Source organism: Electrophorus electricus, chromosome 14 (assembly GCF_041902795.1).
Source record: "Electrophorus electricus isolate QZ-2024a chromosome 14, ASM4190279v1, whole genome shotgun sequence".
Lineage (NCBI taxonomy): Eukaryota > Metazoa > Chordata > Actinopteri > Gymnotiformes > Gymnotidae > Electrophorus > Electrophorus electricus.
In genome coordinates this window covers 1,525,001-1,543,843 of record NC_137510.1, presented here as the reverse complement: position 1 = coordinate 1,543,843, position 18,843 = coordinate 1,525,001, and the positions used below count along the sequence as shown (strand labels likewise).

At 44.0% G+C, this 18,843-nt stretch overlaps 1 protein-coding gene across 2 annotated transcripts in view; it reads right to left on the bottom strand.

Annotated features, from left to right (window-relative positions):
- Nucleotides 1-2,326: 2,326 nt before the first annotated feature.
- gpr158a (G protein-coupled receptor 158a) overlaps nucleotides 2,327-18,843 on the bottom strand; it is a 60,483-nt gene continuing 43,966 nt past the window's right edge. Inside the window, exons 6-12 of one of the 2 annotated variants that reach the window (XM_027029634.3) lie at nucleotides 15,983-16,092; nucleotides 12,398-12,636; nucleotides 11,419-11,557; nucleotides 8,057-8,162; nucleotides 7,736-7,882; nucleotides 7,530-7,613; nucleotides 2,327-7,067 (exon numbers count right to left, since the gene is read on the bottom strand). In XM_027029634.3, coding sequence (XP_026885435.2) covers nucleotides 5,136-7,067; nucleotides 7,530-7,613; nucleotides 7,736-7,882; nucleotides 8,057-8,162; nucleotides 11,419-11,557; nucleotides 12,398-12,636; nucleotides 15,983-16,092 — 2,757 coding nt within the window. In that variant the 3' untranslated portion in view covers nucleotides 2,327-5,135. The remainder of the gene's footprint in view (nucleotides 7,068-7,529; nucleotides 7,614-7,735; nucleotides 7,883-8,056; nucleotides 8,163-11,418; nucleotides 11,558-12,397; nucleotides 12,637-15,982; nucleotides 16,093-18,843) is intronic. The other variant, XM_027029636.3, reaches the window with a different exon arrangement.

Here is an 18,843-nt window from a genome sequence, read left to right as displayed (position 1 = left end):
CATGACTGTCATCTCCGACACTATACCCATCAGACATGACTGCCTCATCTCTGACACTACACCCATCAGACATGACTGTCATCTCCGTTACTACACCCATCAGACATGACTGCCTCATCTCGACACTACACCCATCAGACATGACTGCCTCATCTCTGACACTACACCCATCAGACATGACTGCCTCATCTCTGACACTACACCCATCAGACATGACTGCCTCATCTCTGACACTACACCCATCAGACATGACTGCTTTATCTCTGACACTACACCCATCAGACAAGACTACTTCATCTCTGACACTACACCCATCAGACATGACTGCTTCATCTCTGACACTACACCCATCAGACAAGACTACTTCATCTCCGACACTACACCCATCAGACAAGACTACTTCATCTCTGACACTATACCCATCAGACATGACTGCTTCATCTCTGACACTACACCCATCAGACAAGACTACTTCATCTCTGACACTACACCCATCAGACATGACTGCCTCATCTCTGACACTACACCCATCAGACAAGACTACTTCATCTCCGACACTACACCCATCAGACAAGACTACTTCATCTCTGACACTACACCCATCAGACATGACTGTCATTTCTGACACTACACCCATCAGACATGACTGCGTCATCTCTGACACTACACCCATCAGACATGACTGCCTCATCTGACACTACACCCATCAGACATGACTGCCTCATCTCTGACACTACACCCATCAGACATGACTGCCTCATCTCTGACACTATACCCATCAGACATGACTGCTTCATCTGACACTACACCCATCAGACAAGACTACTTCATCTCTGAAACTACACCCATCAGACATGACTGCTTCATCTCTGACACTACACCCATCAGACAAGACTGCTTCATCTCTGACACTACACCCATCAGACAAGACTACTTCATCTCCGACACTACACCCATCAGACAAGACTGTCATTTCTGACACTACACCCATCAGACATGACTGCGTCATCTCTGACACTACACCCATCAGACATGACTGCGTCATCTCTGACACTACACCCATCAGACATGACTGCCTCATCTGACACTACACCCATCAGACATGACTGCCTCATCTCTGACACTACACCCATCAGACATGACTGCCTCATCTCTGACACTACACCCATCAGACATGACTGCCTCATCTCTGACACTACACCCATCAGACATGACTGCTTCATCTCTGACACTACACCCATCAGACAAGACTGCTTCATCTCTGACACTACACCCATCAGACAAGACTACTTCATCTCCGACACTACACCCATCAGACAAGACTACTTCATCTCTGACACTATACCCATCAGACATGACTGCTTCATCTCTGACACTACACCCATCAGACAAGACTACTTCATCTCTGACACTACACCCATCAGACATGACTGCCTCATCTCTGACACTACACCCATCAGACATGACTGCCTCATCTCTGACACTACACCCATCAGACATGACTACTTCATCTCTGACACTACACCCATCAGACATGACTGTGTCATTTCTGACACTACACCCATCAGACATAACTGTCATCTCTGAGACTACACCCATCAAACATGATTGCTACATCACCTTAATCCTATTTGGACTATGCTCTGCTTTAGGGTGTCAAACTGTGACAATTCCTTTCTTTAAAACAACTGATTCAACTCTACATCGCTGTAATTCTCAAGCCCTTCACGAAGTACGTGTATGTTGTATAAGTTTTATATGTTGACAAGAGTAACCACTTGATTCAGATTGACCACTTACCCCAATGTCTAGATGTTTAACGTGATTATAGAGACAGTATTAAGAATTGATGCCAAAGACTAGTGCTATTATTGGTGCCAGTAAAAATTATTAGCCACTTGTTTTTTAAATTAGGAACAGACATAAAGAACCTCGTTAAGACTCAGTGGGGACTGTCATTGACAGCAGCTAGCACTGCCCTGATGAGCAGCAAATCCAGCACTTGGAGGCAGCATGAATAATGATGAGCAGATGCCTTCAAAAGAAGCCATCACATGTATAATGTGTAAATTAATAAAAGGGACAGAAGGAGAAATTAGAAAACCTTCTGATCTCTTTCCTTTTGTTTTTATGTCCTGAAATCTGATTTATTATTTGTATTATTATTATTGACCCCCAATTTAAATAAACATTAGGAGACAAATGCAATGACAATTTAAGTTAATCACTAAACATGTAAAAAGTTAATTATTGTCTTTTTGTCCAAAATCAATGAGGAATATAACTGAGCATGCGCATCATGCCAAAAAATAAAAACCCCACAAAATCATTTGTATATAAATATTTATTGCAGAGGAGGTATTTTATGTACATGCTATCACAATATAACACCATATAAATCTACCAAATCTCCATTAAGTATATGCTATTAGCTTTTCATAGAGAATTTATGATAACAACCACAGATTACAGTGGGTCAGGTACAGCGTTACTCACTATACAACTTGTAACAGTCCATAAAAAACCAAAGGTTATTTTTAGTTTTATCTAGGGCAGTGTAACATCAGTCCTACTAATTTCATCTTATCATGCAGAAGCCACAAGAGCGCTAGTTAAGACATTACAGCATTATATGGTAGTATTAGTAGTGTTTCCCCAACAGGTGACCAGACTGAGTCACACACATAGAGGCCAAGTTAAAATAACAGATTGAACCTCCATGAGAAAAAAGTAAATAAGGAAATAAATAAATAAATAAATAAATAAATAAATAAAGAGCAACAGGAAACTAAACTTTGCACTAAGACACATCAGTAGGCAGAGTTAGTAGCAACAGCAGGTCAACACGATCAGGGTGTTCATGTCGTACTACAGAGTTCAAAGCAAAGACCTGCAGACAGGTGAAGAGTGATCGACTTGGGTACCCTGGAGAGGTGCACTAAGGACATAATGACCATTCCCAGAGACATTCTCTAATTGAGGAAGACGGCAGTAGTTCACACACTACCTAGGAGTTACACGTAGAACAGGTATGCCACACTATTTCAGCTCCTTTCTTTACTCGTGTTTGGAACAAGAGAATGGGGCAGGCTGAATGTTCTCCAGGAACACATACAACCAATATGGATAACAGATCACATTTGAGGTCCACAAACGGGAGGGATATAGGAGCCATCACAATAATCTGGGGAAGGAGATATCGTTTTGGGGTTTGTTTGGGTTTTTTTGTTCTCCAGCCTATCCAGCCAATGAAGCACTAGTTCCTGCACATCCACAGGCCAAGACCACCTCTGGCATGGTTTAAATGTGCCCCCCAGGGGTTACTGGGAGATGTAGTATGGCTCATCTGGTGGAGAGATGGCTATAAGATACAGATTATCTTTTTTTATGGAGTGTTGAGAAATACAGTGACTAGGTTTTTTGTTTTGTTGTTTGTGTGTTTGTTTGTTTGTTTTTTACCTCTTTGGTACATACGATATATAGTGGAGCTTTTAGTAACCACCACAGCAAAAATGACCTGCAACGGGACTTTTACAGAGTACATTTAATTATGACTCCGATACCACTAACTTTAATCTGAGGACTGTGTCATTTCATTTGGAACATGACTCCAACATTTATAATCAGCACTTCCAGTGACAATAACAGCAGTCTAATGTAGAATGAACCATGCCAAATATATAAGGAAAAAAATCAAGTTAGTTTATTCAGTAACATTGACCCTTGTGCGGGAAAAACTATACCATGTAGCTAAACATTCCAACAGTATTTGTAACACACAATTTTATGTCACACAGAGACATCAGGCATATAAAGTTCTGGTTGAAATATTGTTATATTTCTAAAGACATCGCTACTAATACAGCATCTGCTGGGGTAACACAAAACATGTTAAAAACATCAAAATAACTGATATAACTGAAATAACTGAATAATTGCTCATCTAAAACAATAAAATAAAGAAATAAACAAGTAAAACAAGCTTAAAGACTATTCCTCCTACTGATAAGACTCAGTCACTGACTTTGAAAAAAAATCACTAATTGTTGTTTGCAAATATGTTGCTTTGAATCGTATTTCTGTCATTCTGCATTCTGAAAAAACATACGCGCTGACATTCATTACATGTGAGTAAGCATGGGTCAGGAAAATGCCCTACGCTTCCTAGTACACCTTAGGACTGATTTAAGATTCTTTAGATAGGCACATTCAGTAATACATACCAGCACATTCAGAAGCATTGAAAGGGTTTTTAGACATAAAAGGACACTAAAACCTTATTCTACACCGTGTGTCAAACATTCACACGTATGTTCAGTGTGAGGGTGACCAGATAAATAAATAGAGATAATTAGAATAACATGAAAGCAATCACAGCATGTTTTCATCTTTTTGTCATAGATTATGCTAATTACTAAAGTGCTACAGGCTAATTTCCTCGCAAGCAATCACATGAAAATGGACTTATAACAGAAATGTAGGGATATTCTGTTTCAGTTCCCTTTTATATTACTGATGATGCTTTCATATGTTACCTCCATCTTTGGCAATTTCATGATGTCAGTTTCAACCCAAGTATGATATACCACATCACACAGATCATGCTTATCCTAAGACAATCCAAGCATGCTCCATCGGAGTACTGGTAAAATACACAGATGATTTCAAGCCCGTCCTGTTTCCGCAGGAACTTGTAACTGTCTAGTCAGATGACATATTTAAGACCCTGCTACAGACACAGCTATTGTGGAATCAAGAAACTTCAAATGGCTAAATCATGGGCATACATGTTATGAATATATTGGTATGTTTTGATGCTTTTCTACATTGCACATAAAGAGTTGCATAATCTTCAGACTACTGTTTGTATTGAAAGTTTTAACAAGTTTTATTTTACTCTGTAAGAATCTGGAATGCTTGATGATTTGTTGCATTTTTTGTTCATTTTTTTGTCTTTTCTTCTCTTTTTTCTCAAAAAGCACAAAGGAAAAAAGGTTTTTGAAAGAAAGGCAGCTTGTGCAACTTGATTTTATTCTGTCAAGTCACCATAAATTATACTAGAGTTTTTTGTTTTGTTTTTTTATTCCAGGGCTTTAGAAGATGACACAATGCACATATAATGAGAACTACAATTCTTAGTGGTCCGAGTAGGTCAAGTGTGATGCCTTTTTTGTCAATGTTTGGTCATCGAAGTCCCATGGGCAGACATCTGTCATTTTGGCACCTCCAGGAATTCCCTGCTTGGAATTTGGACTTTTCTGTTCCACCGTGGAGGAACTAGGACTTCTGTTCACTTCTTCAGTTGTTGCTGAATCCTCAAAATCCCACGGACATACATCAGCTTGCTCGATTTTTGCTACTGCAGCATTTGGACTTTTTTGTTTTTCCACTGCTCCCAGCTCTTGACTACTGTCCACGTCCCAAGGACAAACTTCAGCCATCTTAGCTTGGCTGAGAGGCCGTTCTTTTGGTTTACCTGTACCGGGCTTTTCCTTCGATTTTGCTTTGGCCTTCTCATCCTTCTCTTTCTCCCTCTGCAATGTCCTCACAGGGGTACTACCCTTCTGTGCAGCAAGGGTGTCCTTCGTTTTAAAAACCTGAGAGAGCCTGGGCATCTTTTCAGAGGTGGGGCTTGCTGATTCATATTCCCAGGGACAGTCTTCCACCTTAGAAAGCGGCTGCGGAGAACTGCCTGAAGGTTTGGAAGGCTCTGGGAGAGCCTTCATAGGGATGTTGACCTTACCTTTCATTTCCGTAAGAGTAGTGCCTGTTTTGCCTTTGACCTCCACAGCTTGGGTTTTGGCTCTGCCCTGCTCAGAGGAGCAAGCAGAGTCTCTTGATTTTGTTGGCACCTCCTCAAAGTCCCAGGGACACACCTCTGATCTTAGAGTGCTAGTGTTGTCTCCAGAGGCCTGTGTTTGGGGCTGGTCAGGTTGTCTGTGGGAAGTCGGTTTTGAGACTTCCATCTGTCCCTGGCTTTCACTATTGCCGTCCTCCCAAGGACAGATGTCTGCTCTGTCTGCGGGCTTCTGGTTGGGTCGGCGCGACAGCAAGGGTGACTGCTCCGTGCCTTTCAGCTTTGGCTGTTGCTGTCTGGATGCCTTGCTGCTGCCTCCGTGGACTGTGGTGGTCTCCTCTGGAGCAATGGAAACATGCTTTTGGACCTTGTTCTCTGAGGGAGTGGGCAAATCCTCCACTTCCCAGGGGCACACCTCAGAAATATCGTACACGTCCTTGCCTTTCGCTGGCTCAGAGCAAATGGAAGGCTGGCTTCCGCTAACCTGGTGTTTCATTATGCCAGCTTTGGCACCAGTCTGCTTATACTCTACTGACTGGCTAACGATCATCTTCACATAGCCTTCTCTTTCCTCATTCCCAACAGGGGTCTTGTCCTCTGTATTCTTCTGCTGGGATTTCTTGGTGGGATCATCCATACTCTGGGTCTTTCCTGTTAGGCCTAGAGTTTTCTCCTTAGCACTGGCAATGACACTGAGCGACTTCTGCAGCATGGATGTCCTGGGGTGGATTGGCTTTTTATCAGCCGTCAGATTATGAGCACTGGCTGACTTGCACACCAAAGGAACCGACTCGGTCGACTCGCTGGTGACATCGATCTTGTCAGACGACTTCTTCTTCACCAGCTTTTTTCCCATCAGCGCTTCAAGAAGAGATCCGTCCGCTGTGGACGCTTCTGTCTTGGCGGCTGCCGAGGTGCTGGAGTCCTCATCCTGGTCTCGCACATGGTCGTAACTGCTGTGCGACTTCTTTAGGGAGAAGACTTGGTTCTTCAGGGACTCCTCCTTGGCAGGCTTCAGCGAATGCGATGGGTCAAAGGGGTTCTTCTTCAGGGCACAGATGCTGTTGCGGTTGCCTCTGTGCTCACTCAGGTCCTTGTCTTCACGGCTGTGCTGCCGAGCCATGGTCTCCGGGATCTCAGTGATGCGTCTCATCAGCGACCGTCCCAAGCCTTTTTTGGAACTGCGTTTCTTCTGTAAGTGAGGATTGTTGGCCAACATTTTTTTCCTCTTGTAGATCTCCAACTGGGAATAAAGCTTCTTTAGCTCCTCCTGTCAATAAATGGCAACAACAACAATAATAAACTAAGAAGAGAAAAAAACATGCACAACCACAGAAGTCTAATATGTAACATTGTTGAAAGATCGAGAATGGAGTTACAGAAAAGCAGACGTCCTATTGCACAGCAAACATGCAGGACAAGCTATTGCACACAGCTACAGACAATACTGCAAAGACGACATCTGAACAATATAACATGCTTTTTTACAGTGACTAAAAACAGGACAGTCTGGGACAGTATCGAATACAGACAGTTTGAGTGTTCGATTGTTAGGTCTGAAACAGCCTCTGAAAAATCTGAATTAACTTTATGTAAGCCCTTCATCAAATATAGTCCAAAGCAGAGAACCTGAGTTATCCCCTTAACAAATTTTCTTTGCCATTGAAAATGTTTCAAGTCTTTAATGAGAGACTTCTTCAGCTCTAACGAAACATCGAGAACCTCTGCTCACGTTGGTACGTTTTTCCCAAAGACTGTCGCAAGACCTTATGCCACAGCCATTACTAGAACTGAGCTGGCCCGTTTCGTCTGGCGTCTGCAATGAAAAACTGCCACAGCTCATGAAAATGTTTGAAAATACGTATTAGCAAGAACAGGGAAAGACGGAGGAAAAAAACAGAGAGGAGGAGCTTGGGAAAGGGGGAGGGGCATACTGACCCGGATGTCCTCTGGGTCCAGGCTGTGCTCGCTCCATGCAGATGTGATGCTGCTGTTCAGGTAAGACCCCGAACGTCCCATGTCCAACTCGTCTTCGTAGGCCTCCGTCGCGATGTCGTCCCTCAGGTGTGTCCCTGCAAACAGGAACTGTGGAACACATACGGAAATCCGTAAACACTTCTAACCGAATGACTTGCGTATCTCAAGGGTGCAATGGTGAGGTTCTTGAGCTGTCCCTGACCTCATGACCACTGGAGCTACAGGCCGCTGGGACACCAGCAGCCAAGAATGCTGACTACATAAAGATGCCGTGAAACTTACCTTTGGGACGAGTAGGAGCCCAAGTGTCACTGTCACTGTCAAATGTGCATGTACGAAGAAAAGCAAGAGCATCCAGTCAGGGTGCAGCTCTGGGGCGACGGTGAACCTGCAAACGGACGGACAGAATAATAATAAAAACAAAAACATACTTTCAAATCTTATGCCAAGCATGTATGCATACACCTGAGAGGTTGTCACTAACACATCCTACTTCCTGCAAAGGCTCTCACTACGTTAGTGTGCACGTTTTTAATTTCCCCTGTGATTGTTTATCACGTTTAGCATCTTTATAACAAATAATAAGAGAGGTCCTCATATTTTCACACTACATTTTGCTATGCCAGAGTCCTCGTACAAGGACGTGATGCAAGCACGCGGGCCTCGGCCGAGGAAATACCTAATATTTTAGGCATTTGTGGTCTGGCAAAGGAAATAAGGGGGTCTCACTCTGGAAAGTTCTGGCCAAGCAAGATCAGCATGCCATCCTCATGTGGACATGGGAAGTATTCTCCGTAGGTTTGAGTACCCACATTCAGTATATGCACTCAGATCTGAATTACATTACACAAGGTCATTAAGTATTGCATTCATTCAGGGAGGCTAAAGAGCCAGAAGGTTTTGTAAGTAACACACCACACTACACTCCTTCAGTACTGTATTTGCTCTGTGTAAATTAAGACTTTCTTATTTGGTCAATTTCCTTTTTTAACTTTACTGATCAAATTCCTCACTCAGGCTCGTCACTGAGGTCTTTCGGTTGTTTTTTGTATAGTCCATACAAATTCAGGCGCTATTTCTCTACCAGGATGATTTTCCTCACACACACTGAGCCTATGTCACGATATCAATGAGAATTCCTCACTAATGACCACTTTTCATGCACAGACTCAGCGTATCGCTGTAATAAAAACGATTTGTTCTGTGTAGGATCCCCACAGTGTAATTTAATAGAAGACTAGGCTTAGTGCAAGAGCAAAACAACCACACTTGAGAATTCCTTTAGCAGGACCAAAACCGGGATCAGGACCAGGACCAGGACCAGGACCAGGACCAGGACCAGGACCAGGACCAAGACCAGGACCAGGACCAGGACCAAGACCAAGACCAGGACCAGGCTTACAGGCCTCCCCCCCACCACCCACCCACTACTGTAAAACCCACACAAAAGCTTTCCATTTGATGGAGAACCACTGACAACCAGCACATGTGCCAGGGCCGAGTTCTGGGCAGAGTCCAAATGAATGACACCGGTGCCGTCCTTCACAGATGAGAAACAGCACAATAAAGACAGCAAACCTCTCATGGAATGCAGCCAGTCAGAAAGACAGAAACAGGACAAAGTGTGTTTATATTAAGCGCTGGTGAATTTATGTGCTGTCTGCTCCAGGCGAGAGCATATTTTATTCCTCCCATACTTGCCAACATTTACTTTCTCTGTGCCAACATGCTGTCCCATTTGCTGGGAGAACACCTGGGATTGAGAAGACAGGAGCCGGGGCTGTTCTCTTCTCTCTCCGGGCCTACTGATCCTTTTCAGGATAATGATTATGGGTGACCTTGGAGCTCTTTCCGACGTGCACTTTTATTATGAATAGTGTAGAAATTTACCATATAAATTACATATTACAAAATGAACAAGACATGAGTAAAACTAGACTAGTTACATACAAGTCTGCTAACTTGCTATTTCTGTCTACGAGTCCAGGACTGGAATACCTTTATAATATCCAGAAAAACCAGGCCAAGGTATTGTTTTAATTCCACTTAATGATCAAGCGTCATGTTTGTTTCCAAATAATTCTATTCCACAGTTTCATTACAGGTTAGAATTTCTGGATGGGTAATAGAAAGTCCAAAAGGAGCCAAAGTTTAGAGGGGTCACATGACCAAACCAGAGTGTTAGAGGGTCACATGACCAGGCCAGCGGTTTAGAGGGTCACATGACCAGGCCAGTGGTATCGAGGGTCACATGACCAAGCTTTGAAACTATGTGATTATAGCAATTTATTTTTTCTGATGCAGAAAGGCATTGTATTTAATCGGTATGGTAACATCCCCGTAATCCAAATTTCATGTATCTGAAAGGTTTACTTAGTAAGAATACCGTTCAGATTAGAAAGATACATAAAATTCTAGAACGATGCACCAGAATAAACTTGCATAGTAAGTTCAGCAGGTTACACAAAGGATTAAATACTTTATTGATTAAATTAATCTATTGAATTAATCTAATAAATTAATCTAGGGATTGAGAAATAGCGGGATGGAGATATACAGAATAAAACAGGAAAGGATGGCGAGATGACGACATGACTGATGGTGCGTGAGGAACATGAGGAAGTCCCCTAGCAACAACTCCTCTGCTTCTCAGACACAAGTGCCTTTTACTGTGTGGGCCACCACTGGAATCCAGAACCAGTCCAGGAGGATGGCAGAACCATGCAACCTTGCCTGCTTGCATCTCTTTAGCTTTTAATGCTTGATTACATTCTGAGCAAGTTGAAGCAGGTGTGTTGGGGGGAAGGCCACACAATAATACCATGGGTCAGGGAGGTCTTCTAGGGTTGGACCTGACATTGCGAATTAAGTGAAACCATTCTGTTAACATCACTGACGCGTAATCTTACGAAGAGGGTGTAATTCTGATGCCTCTTTTTAAAAACAAAACACGTGAATAGATTAGTCACTCCTGCATGCAGGCATACACAACCCAGCTGACTGGAACCTCAAAGAGACACTTAAGTTTATAATGACAGTTCTTTTCAAACACAAATGGAGGCACTGCCTGTGTATCAAGATATGTATGTAGTATGAAAGCATGAATCATCTTGAAATGCCTAATTACAGAGCAATCTGACAGAGAGAGATTTCCAATTATCATAACACTGACAGGGAGTGTGAGTTGCAACCTGCTTCATCTGTGTGCGTCTGACACATGAACACATGCTAAGTAACCTCCACACTGTGGGCATATTTAGAACACATTCTGTATGGAATGTGTTTATGAAATACATATAATGCAAAATGTGAATCGTTTTGGCAATATATTAACATAACATTTCTGTAATGCTTCTTCAGAGCATCATATACACATATGTAGGCTGTTCTTGTACAAAGCCACATCATCAAAGTAAATGAACCTTTTAAAGCTACAGGGTAACTGTAACGTTAGTTGCAGTATAAAATTGTGCATATCAGTATGTAGCAATGAAAAGATACTCTGAACTGCAATTGTTGAGGAATATAGAGTATTGATACATGTATTGGATGAACTTGGTGCCTGTAGATTTTGTAATACTCGAAGAAACCCAGGTTTAGCGCCTCGAAGGCAAACAGAGTCAGGTTTTTCTCAGCCATCTTACCTGACCACGTGGAATACACCGGAGCTGATGAGCTCGTTGTGCACAGCAATGGCCATGTAGCGAGGCTCGTGGAAGGCCGAGGGAACCGTTCTCACAGCGTAACACAGGTACACACTCCACAGCAGGAACAGGAATTCAGCTGTGTGTGTGTGTGTGTGTGTGTGAGAGAGAGAGAGAGAGCGAGAGAGAGAGAGAATGAGAAAGGCAAGCTGGGGTCACCAGTACAACATGTCAGCTACTGCACTCTGAGTAGAAGTACCGAACTGGGTATCAGGTACTGGGAATTCAGAACTAAGCACTGGCTGCTGGACACTAGGTACTGGGTAATCAGTGCAGTATACTGGGCTGCTACTTTTGTGTGTCTGTTGAGCATGCTGGTTTACTCAACTGCTGCGATACCATGGACGCTCCGGAGATGTTTTCTTACATCTGATGTAACATCTCTCCGGAGATGTTTTCTTACATCTTTCTCACAACCTGATGCATTGCCAACAACTTTGGCTCATGCTCATATTGAGATGCTTAGCCTGTTCTTTACCTCACGTCAACGGTCAGTACACGTCATGCGTCTGCTGCGTTACTTTGAGCTCATGAGGTTGATGGCTTCCCTTAATGAATCTTCCACTTGCCATCGAAGGAAATTTCTACTCACTATTGTCCCCTCTGGCTTGCCGTATCACGCATGAAATAAATTCTAATTGAAAATACTGGATACTAGAACGTAATGTGTGATGGATACTCAATGCCAAGTGGTTCACAGTACTAGATACTGCTGGCTTTATATTAGGTAATTAAAACACTAGAAAAACAAAGGGTACACTTTATCTGGCCATCTGGAGCAGCGCAAAGAAGCATAGTCAAAAGGAGAGAAAGACGCCTGTAGAAACAGTTGTCCAAAACATTTGTGTTTCTGCGCATGTTTGAGTGCAGCTGTTTGCACAGAGACCTGGTCCTGCTTAGCAGAGATACAGCGACCTACCCACAGCTAGCATGTAGTCCCACGGGTCCATCAGACACATGCTGAACTGCAGGCCCTCAGGGGTGAAGCCCACAGAGATGAGCGCCAGGTGCCGGTCTGGGTTCTGGCACACCGCTGAGGTCCAAGCCACAAGGAACCAGAGAACGACGAGCAGGATGATGCCAAGCAGACGCAGGACCTTCCAGCTGGTCATATATGGGACCCGCTGAGCCGTACGGGACAGGAACACCTTCAGTACCCTGCAGGAGTGTGAAGATGGATACGTGAGAGAGCACGAGGTTGTGTGTGTGTGTGTGTGTGTGTGTGTGTGTGTGTGTAGAAGTATCTCACACTTTGTCCCTGTTAGTATAAGAGTTTGGGATTTTTTGGGATTTGAAAAGAATGTGTGTGTTGAGAGAGAGAGAGACTACAGCAGAGACAGTAGTGATATGTACTGGTGTTATAAAGCCTATCTATGTGTTCATCTTGGCCTGACTCCTGTAGTGAATATGGTAATGTTCAGTCTTTTCACCATTCATAGTTTAATTCATTAGCTATAACAAACGCCTCACTCTGCACTCTCTAATTCCTGACGAAAAAGCCCGCGTCTCTTCACCCGAGCCGGACGGTGTGGGAGCTGGCTGGCGTGCACGAGGGCCTTCCTCATTAGCGCCCTCACTCTTCCACTCACACTGATGAAGTGTCCTAGGCGCTGGCTTTAATGAGCCTCTAGCAAAAATTGATCTGGCCAATGTGTTAACTTTCACCTCGGCGGGACTGCCGCACTCCTGTCAAAATGAGGCGGGCAGAGCCGTTCGTCTTGGGCGGCTTAATTACGAATGTCATTAGCCCCCTTTGACATTTCATCCTGACGCCTTCTCCACCAGACAGAGCCCTGCAAATACGCGTAGAGCCTCTGAACATACAGAGGGCCGAGACCTCATCAGCTCTTATTCATCATTCTGGGCCTTTCCATCGCTCTTTCCCTCTCTCTCTCTCTCTCTCTCTCTCTCCCTCTCACTTTCTCTCTCCCTCTCTCTCTCCCCACACTCTCTCTCTCTCCCTCTTTCTCTCTCTCCCTCTCTCTCTCTCTCTCTCTCTCTCTCACACTTTCTCTCTCTCTCTCTCTCTCTCTCTCTCTCTCTCCCCACACTCTCTTTCTCTCTCTCCCTACACTTTCTCTTTCTACCTCTCCCTCTCTCTTTCTCCGTCTCTCCCTCTCCCCACTCTCTTTCTCTCCCCACATTCTCTCTCTCTCTCCCCACACTCTCTCTCTCCCTCTCTCTCTCTTTCTCCGTCTCTCCCTCTCCCCTCTTTCTCTCTCTCTCTCCCCACACTCTCTCTCTCTCCACGCTCTCTTCCTCTCTCCCTCTCTCTTTCTCCATCTCTCCCTCTCCCCACACTCTCTCTCTCTCCCTCTCCCCACTCTCTCTCTCTCCCTCTCCCCACACTCTCTCTCTCTCCCTCTCCCCACACTCTCTCTCTCTCTCTCTCCCTCTCACTTTCTCTCTCTCCCTCTCTCTCTCCCCACACTCTCTTTCTCTCTCTCCCTACACTTTCTTTCTACCTCTCCCTCTCTTTCTCCGTCTCTCCCTCTCCCCACTCTCTTTCTCTCCCCACATTCTCTCTCCCCCTCTCTCCCTCTCTTTCTCCGTCTCTCCCTCTCCCCTCTTTCTCTCTCTCTCTCTCTCTCTCTCCCCACACACTCTCTTCCTCCCTCTCCCTCTCTCTCTCTCCACGCTCTCTTCCTCCCTCTCCCTCTCTCTTTTTCCATCTTTCTCTCTCTCTCTCTCTGGTGGTATCTCAAGGGTGGTGGTCTTGCCTCATCATTTTTTGCCTTCCTTTGCCAGTTTCTCGATCTATCTCCATCCCCTTTGTCTACCTTTGTCTAGCCGGTCTGTCTCTCTTTCATCTCTCGTGACTCTCCACTCTTCCGTCTCTCTGCAGCCTCGAGACCTGACTCTGGGCGTCAAGGCTGCAGGTCCCAGTGGGCATGTCCTTCTCCATTTGTCTTCTGCCACTGCTGTCTCAACCATTCAATTAAACCTAATAAATTGTGGCCATTTTGGCCTAAGTGCCTTCTGTTACTTGTTTTCCACCCCTGCAGTTTCAGTAGGGCTGTTCCTCGCGTGGTTTAACAAGGCAGTGCATCTTTGTTAAAGTATACTTTGTCCCTGACAAACAAGCCACTGAACACAGCACAAACTCTTCTAATAGGCCTCTGGTATTAAAAGGAAATGAGGGCTAATATATGTTTGGGCTAATATACGGAGACCACAGCTCCACATCAATGATGTCTTACTCTGTAAAGCACTCCAACACTTATGCAGAGGTTGAAAATGTTACCACAGTTATCAAACGTTGATTAAACGGCCATTTGAAACAATACAGAACCTGCTTCCAGTATGTTAGAAGCATTTAACCCAGCCAGTAAATCCATAACTGGTCTATGAAAATGAGCTTTTTCGTATGAACATTCTCACAAGACCAACGTGAATGCGCTGAGGTTGTAATGTCGTCCTCTCCCTGATGCCTCTTGACAGCCGTGTCCTGCCCTGACCAATCGGTCAGCTGACATTTCTTTACTCCTCTCCATCCTGACAGAACACCCTGGAGTGACAGAACCCACTGCACACGCTGCCACAGCGCCGACCATATTAGGAAAGTGCATGTTCTGACATTTAATAACACGGCCAGCCGTGAAAAGCCTGTGAGTGCATGCAGGGGTGTGTATGTGTGTCTGTGCATGCATCCTTGTGTTTGTTTGTGTGTGTGTATGTGTGTAGGTGTGTGTTTGTGTGCATATGTGTGTGTAGGTGTGTGTTTGTGTGCATATGTGTGTGTGTGTGTTTGTGCACATGTGCGTGCGTGTGTGTAGGTGTGTGTTTGTGTGCATATGTGTGTGTGTACATGTGTGTGTGTGTGTTTATGTATGTGTTTGTGTGCATGTGCGCATGTGTGTGTAGGCGTGTGTTTGTGTACATATGTGTGTGTGTGTGTGTGTGTGTGTGCATATGTGTGTGTGTGTGTGTGTGTGTGTGTGTACATGTGTGTGTGTGTGTTTATGTATGTGTTTGTGTGCATGTGCGCATGTGTGTGTAGGCGTGTGTTTGTGTACATATGTGTGTGTGAGTGTGTGTGTGTGTGTGTGTAGGAGTGTATATACTTCTTTGTCTCCTACATGCATTGACCAAAAAATTCCAGGCTCCTTGGCTTCATGTTATCTCAGAGACAAAGTCTGTTTACAGTTTTGTTCTCTTCACACCACATTCTCACATCGCTCAGTGCTGAGAGAAAAGGAGGAAAGCATGCGTCAAGACAGTCAAGACAAAGATTTAATCAAGATGATTGATTAACATCTTGTACTCTTGCTGCTTGCCTTATAGACTATGTGACCTTAAACACTCCCAGTGTGGAAATCTCACATTACAACAGACTGCAGTGACTGAGTCTGATGTGTACGACAGAGAGTGAGAGAAAGGCACTGATGGACATCATAGTAAAACAACATTTAAAAGCAATAAGAACCGCCATCTACATATAAAACCCCTGAATGTAACGTTATTGCATCCTTACTTCAAAACAGGAAAGCGCGTGCACACGTACCTGTACAGTTTGAGCGTGATGGTTCCGTAAAGCGTAGCGAAGCCGAACATCCTCACCCATCGGAGCAGAGCACAGCGGAACACGCTGGGCTGGAAATATAGGATCACTCCCTGCAAAGAGCACAACGGCGTGTTCACGCTGGACACACAGGACACACAGGACCGGGGCTTTCACCTCAAAACCCCTGCTGCTATGTCCTTGGCTGCAGTCGGTATTAAAAACCAAAACACATGAAGTTATATTTCCAACTCAATGGGTGTGGTGAGCTGGGGAGGAGAGCCCTGCTGTGGTGTTGTGTTAACGTTAAAGGGGTTGTGAGGAGGTTACAGTGAATCATAAAAATTGTTTACGATATATTACATTGCATTCAAATGATATGTGCTTATGTGGTTTCAAAACAGGAAGGACTCCCACAGGTCCATGCAGCTGCTGTAAATGTAATTGTTAGATATGTTTTTTATTTTTGTTGACATTTTTAAAAAACATTTTATTAATGACTCTATCTATGCATCCGTTGTAATAAAATCGGCCATATAATGTGGCTGATATGAGACAATCCATCTCCTGGCTAATATTAGCATTCATTATTATTATCCATTCATTATATGTCTGTGATGTGGTGGTCCAGTGGACCAGCAACACTGCTTGGGCCCAACTAAAATGCAGAAAGAAACGAAAGGTATTAAGGTACACATGAACTCGATATTATTTAGCAGTATAATAAATAACATTCTGTCTACAGTCAGAATTTGAGCAAGAGAATTCTGGTGTTTGTGGTCATTCTTTAGCCAGGTTTATTCACAAGTTGGAAAGGGTTGACAGAAGTTGTAAATCCAGTGTGTGACCTGGCCCCTCACACTGACACACATCAGGCTCAGCTGTGTAAATGCTACAACAAATCCAAGAAAACTAGTTACCCAAGTTCATGTACAGAGCATCTAAAACCTAAAACCCCCTGCCATTTTAGTGTTGTGTTAGACAGGAAGACCAGCATCAAATACTGAACTATGACAGTTTGTGTTGAGATCACACATTTGAATGTGCACACCTAGGTGGGGTTTCAGGCAAATTTAAGATTTAAAAAAAAAGTTAAATGAATTTATTTTTAACTGCTATAAGAGTTTGTTTTAATCTAGTTGAGTGCTCTTTGTTGTAAACCTGCATAAGATCAACACACAACACATACACCTCACCTTCTTCAGTACAGACCTGCTCTAACACACACACACACACACCTCACCTTCATCAGCACAGACCTGCTCTAACACACACACACCTCACCTTCTTCAGTACAGACCTGCTCTAACACACATACACCTCACCTTCTTCAGTACAGACCTGCTCTAACACACACATACCTCACCTTCTTCAGCACAGACCTGCTCTAACACACATACACCTCACCTTCTTCAGTACAGACCTGCTCTAACACACATACACCTCACCTTCTTCAGTACAGACCTGCTCTAACACACACATACCTCACCTTCTTCAGCACAGACCTGCTCTAACACACATACACCTCACCTTCTTCAGTACAGACCTGCTCTAACACACACATACCTCACCTTCTTCAGCACAGACCTGCTCTAACATACACACCTCACCTTCTTCAGTACAGACCTGTTCCAACACACACACACACACCTCACTTTCAGTCCAGACCTGCTCCAACTCACACACTTCACCTTTTTCGTAGACCTGTTTAATGACCTCTGTGCTAGCTAGACTTCAATTAGATTTCAGTGAACACTGCAGGAGTTGGTACAGAAGGTACCTGAACATTGCATGAGCTGGTGCTACATTTACTTGTAATGAACACTGTTGAGTTTATTCAGCACTAGGAAATGTAATTAAATATGGATTTGACAATGCATGGACTTGCATTTGTGGAAATAGCAGAACCTCCTGAGGCACAAACTGAGACCCATGCACATAAACAGTGGGACGATCAATTGCTTGATGAAGAACATCGACTGTTTTTGACTCGTCTGGTAATCCAAGAACAACAACAACAAAAACCTAAGCTATGCATCAGTGAAAGAAACCAGGAATAAATTAAAGTTAATAAATAAATAAAGTTGTCATGATGTTCACATGAGACGAGCTGCTTCCAGGTCAGCTCCAGCTATTAGTAGCAAGGTTATTGTATGTGTGCTTCACATACAGTGAAGAAAAACACACTAATATGTGCTAAACTGCTTCTAAACTACTGGACTAGAAATATTTCAGGGATGTTTGCTCTCATACTGACCTTTTTTGGCCTTTTAATTAATATAAGAGACAGATTAAGATGAAATAACTGAGGTGTAACCTTTCTAACCTTCCTTCTAACCATACTACTTTGTCTATGTGAGTGTGCACACATTTGGGTGTATTTATGCATTTCTGTGTGTGTGTTTGTGTGTGTGTGTGTGTATGTGTGTGTGTGTGCATGCGTACGTGTGTGTTTGTATGTGCGCGTGTTCGTGTGTGCATTTGTGTGTTTGTGTATTTTAGATCACAGCACAGCTGCACGAAGGTGAGGTCAGGTCACATGATTCATCAGAGCCACATCCACATAAATAAAGAAGCACAAAGGCGTGAGTCTCCGTAATTATCAGCACGCAGCAGCTGTGATGCTCGGCGCCCTGCGGGACCGCTTGTGTTAATCCGATTAGCACAGGCATTCGCAGTTTTCCCAGGGCAGCCCAAAAGATAAAGGCATGTGGATCTTTTGGCTGGCTGGGTCTGAGTCAGCGAAGGGACATGGCAGACCCCGAAGCCACAGGGAATCATGAGGCGAGACCGGAGTTCGGTGAAGCCAAGCGCGGGAGAGAAGGAACGGAGGAAGGGTACAGCTGAACACTCAGCAGTTCATG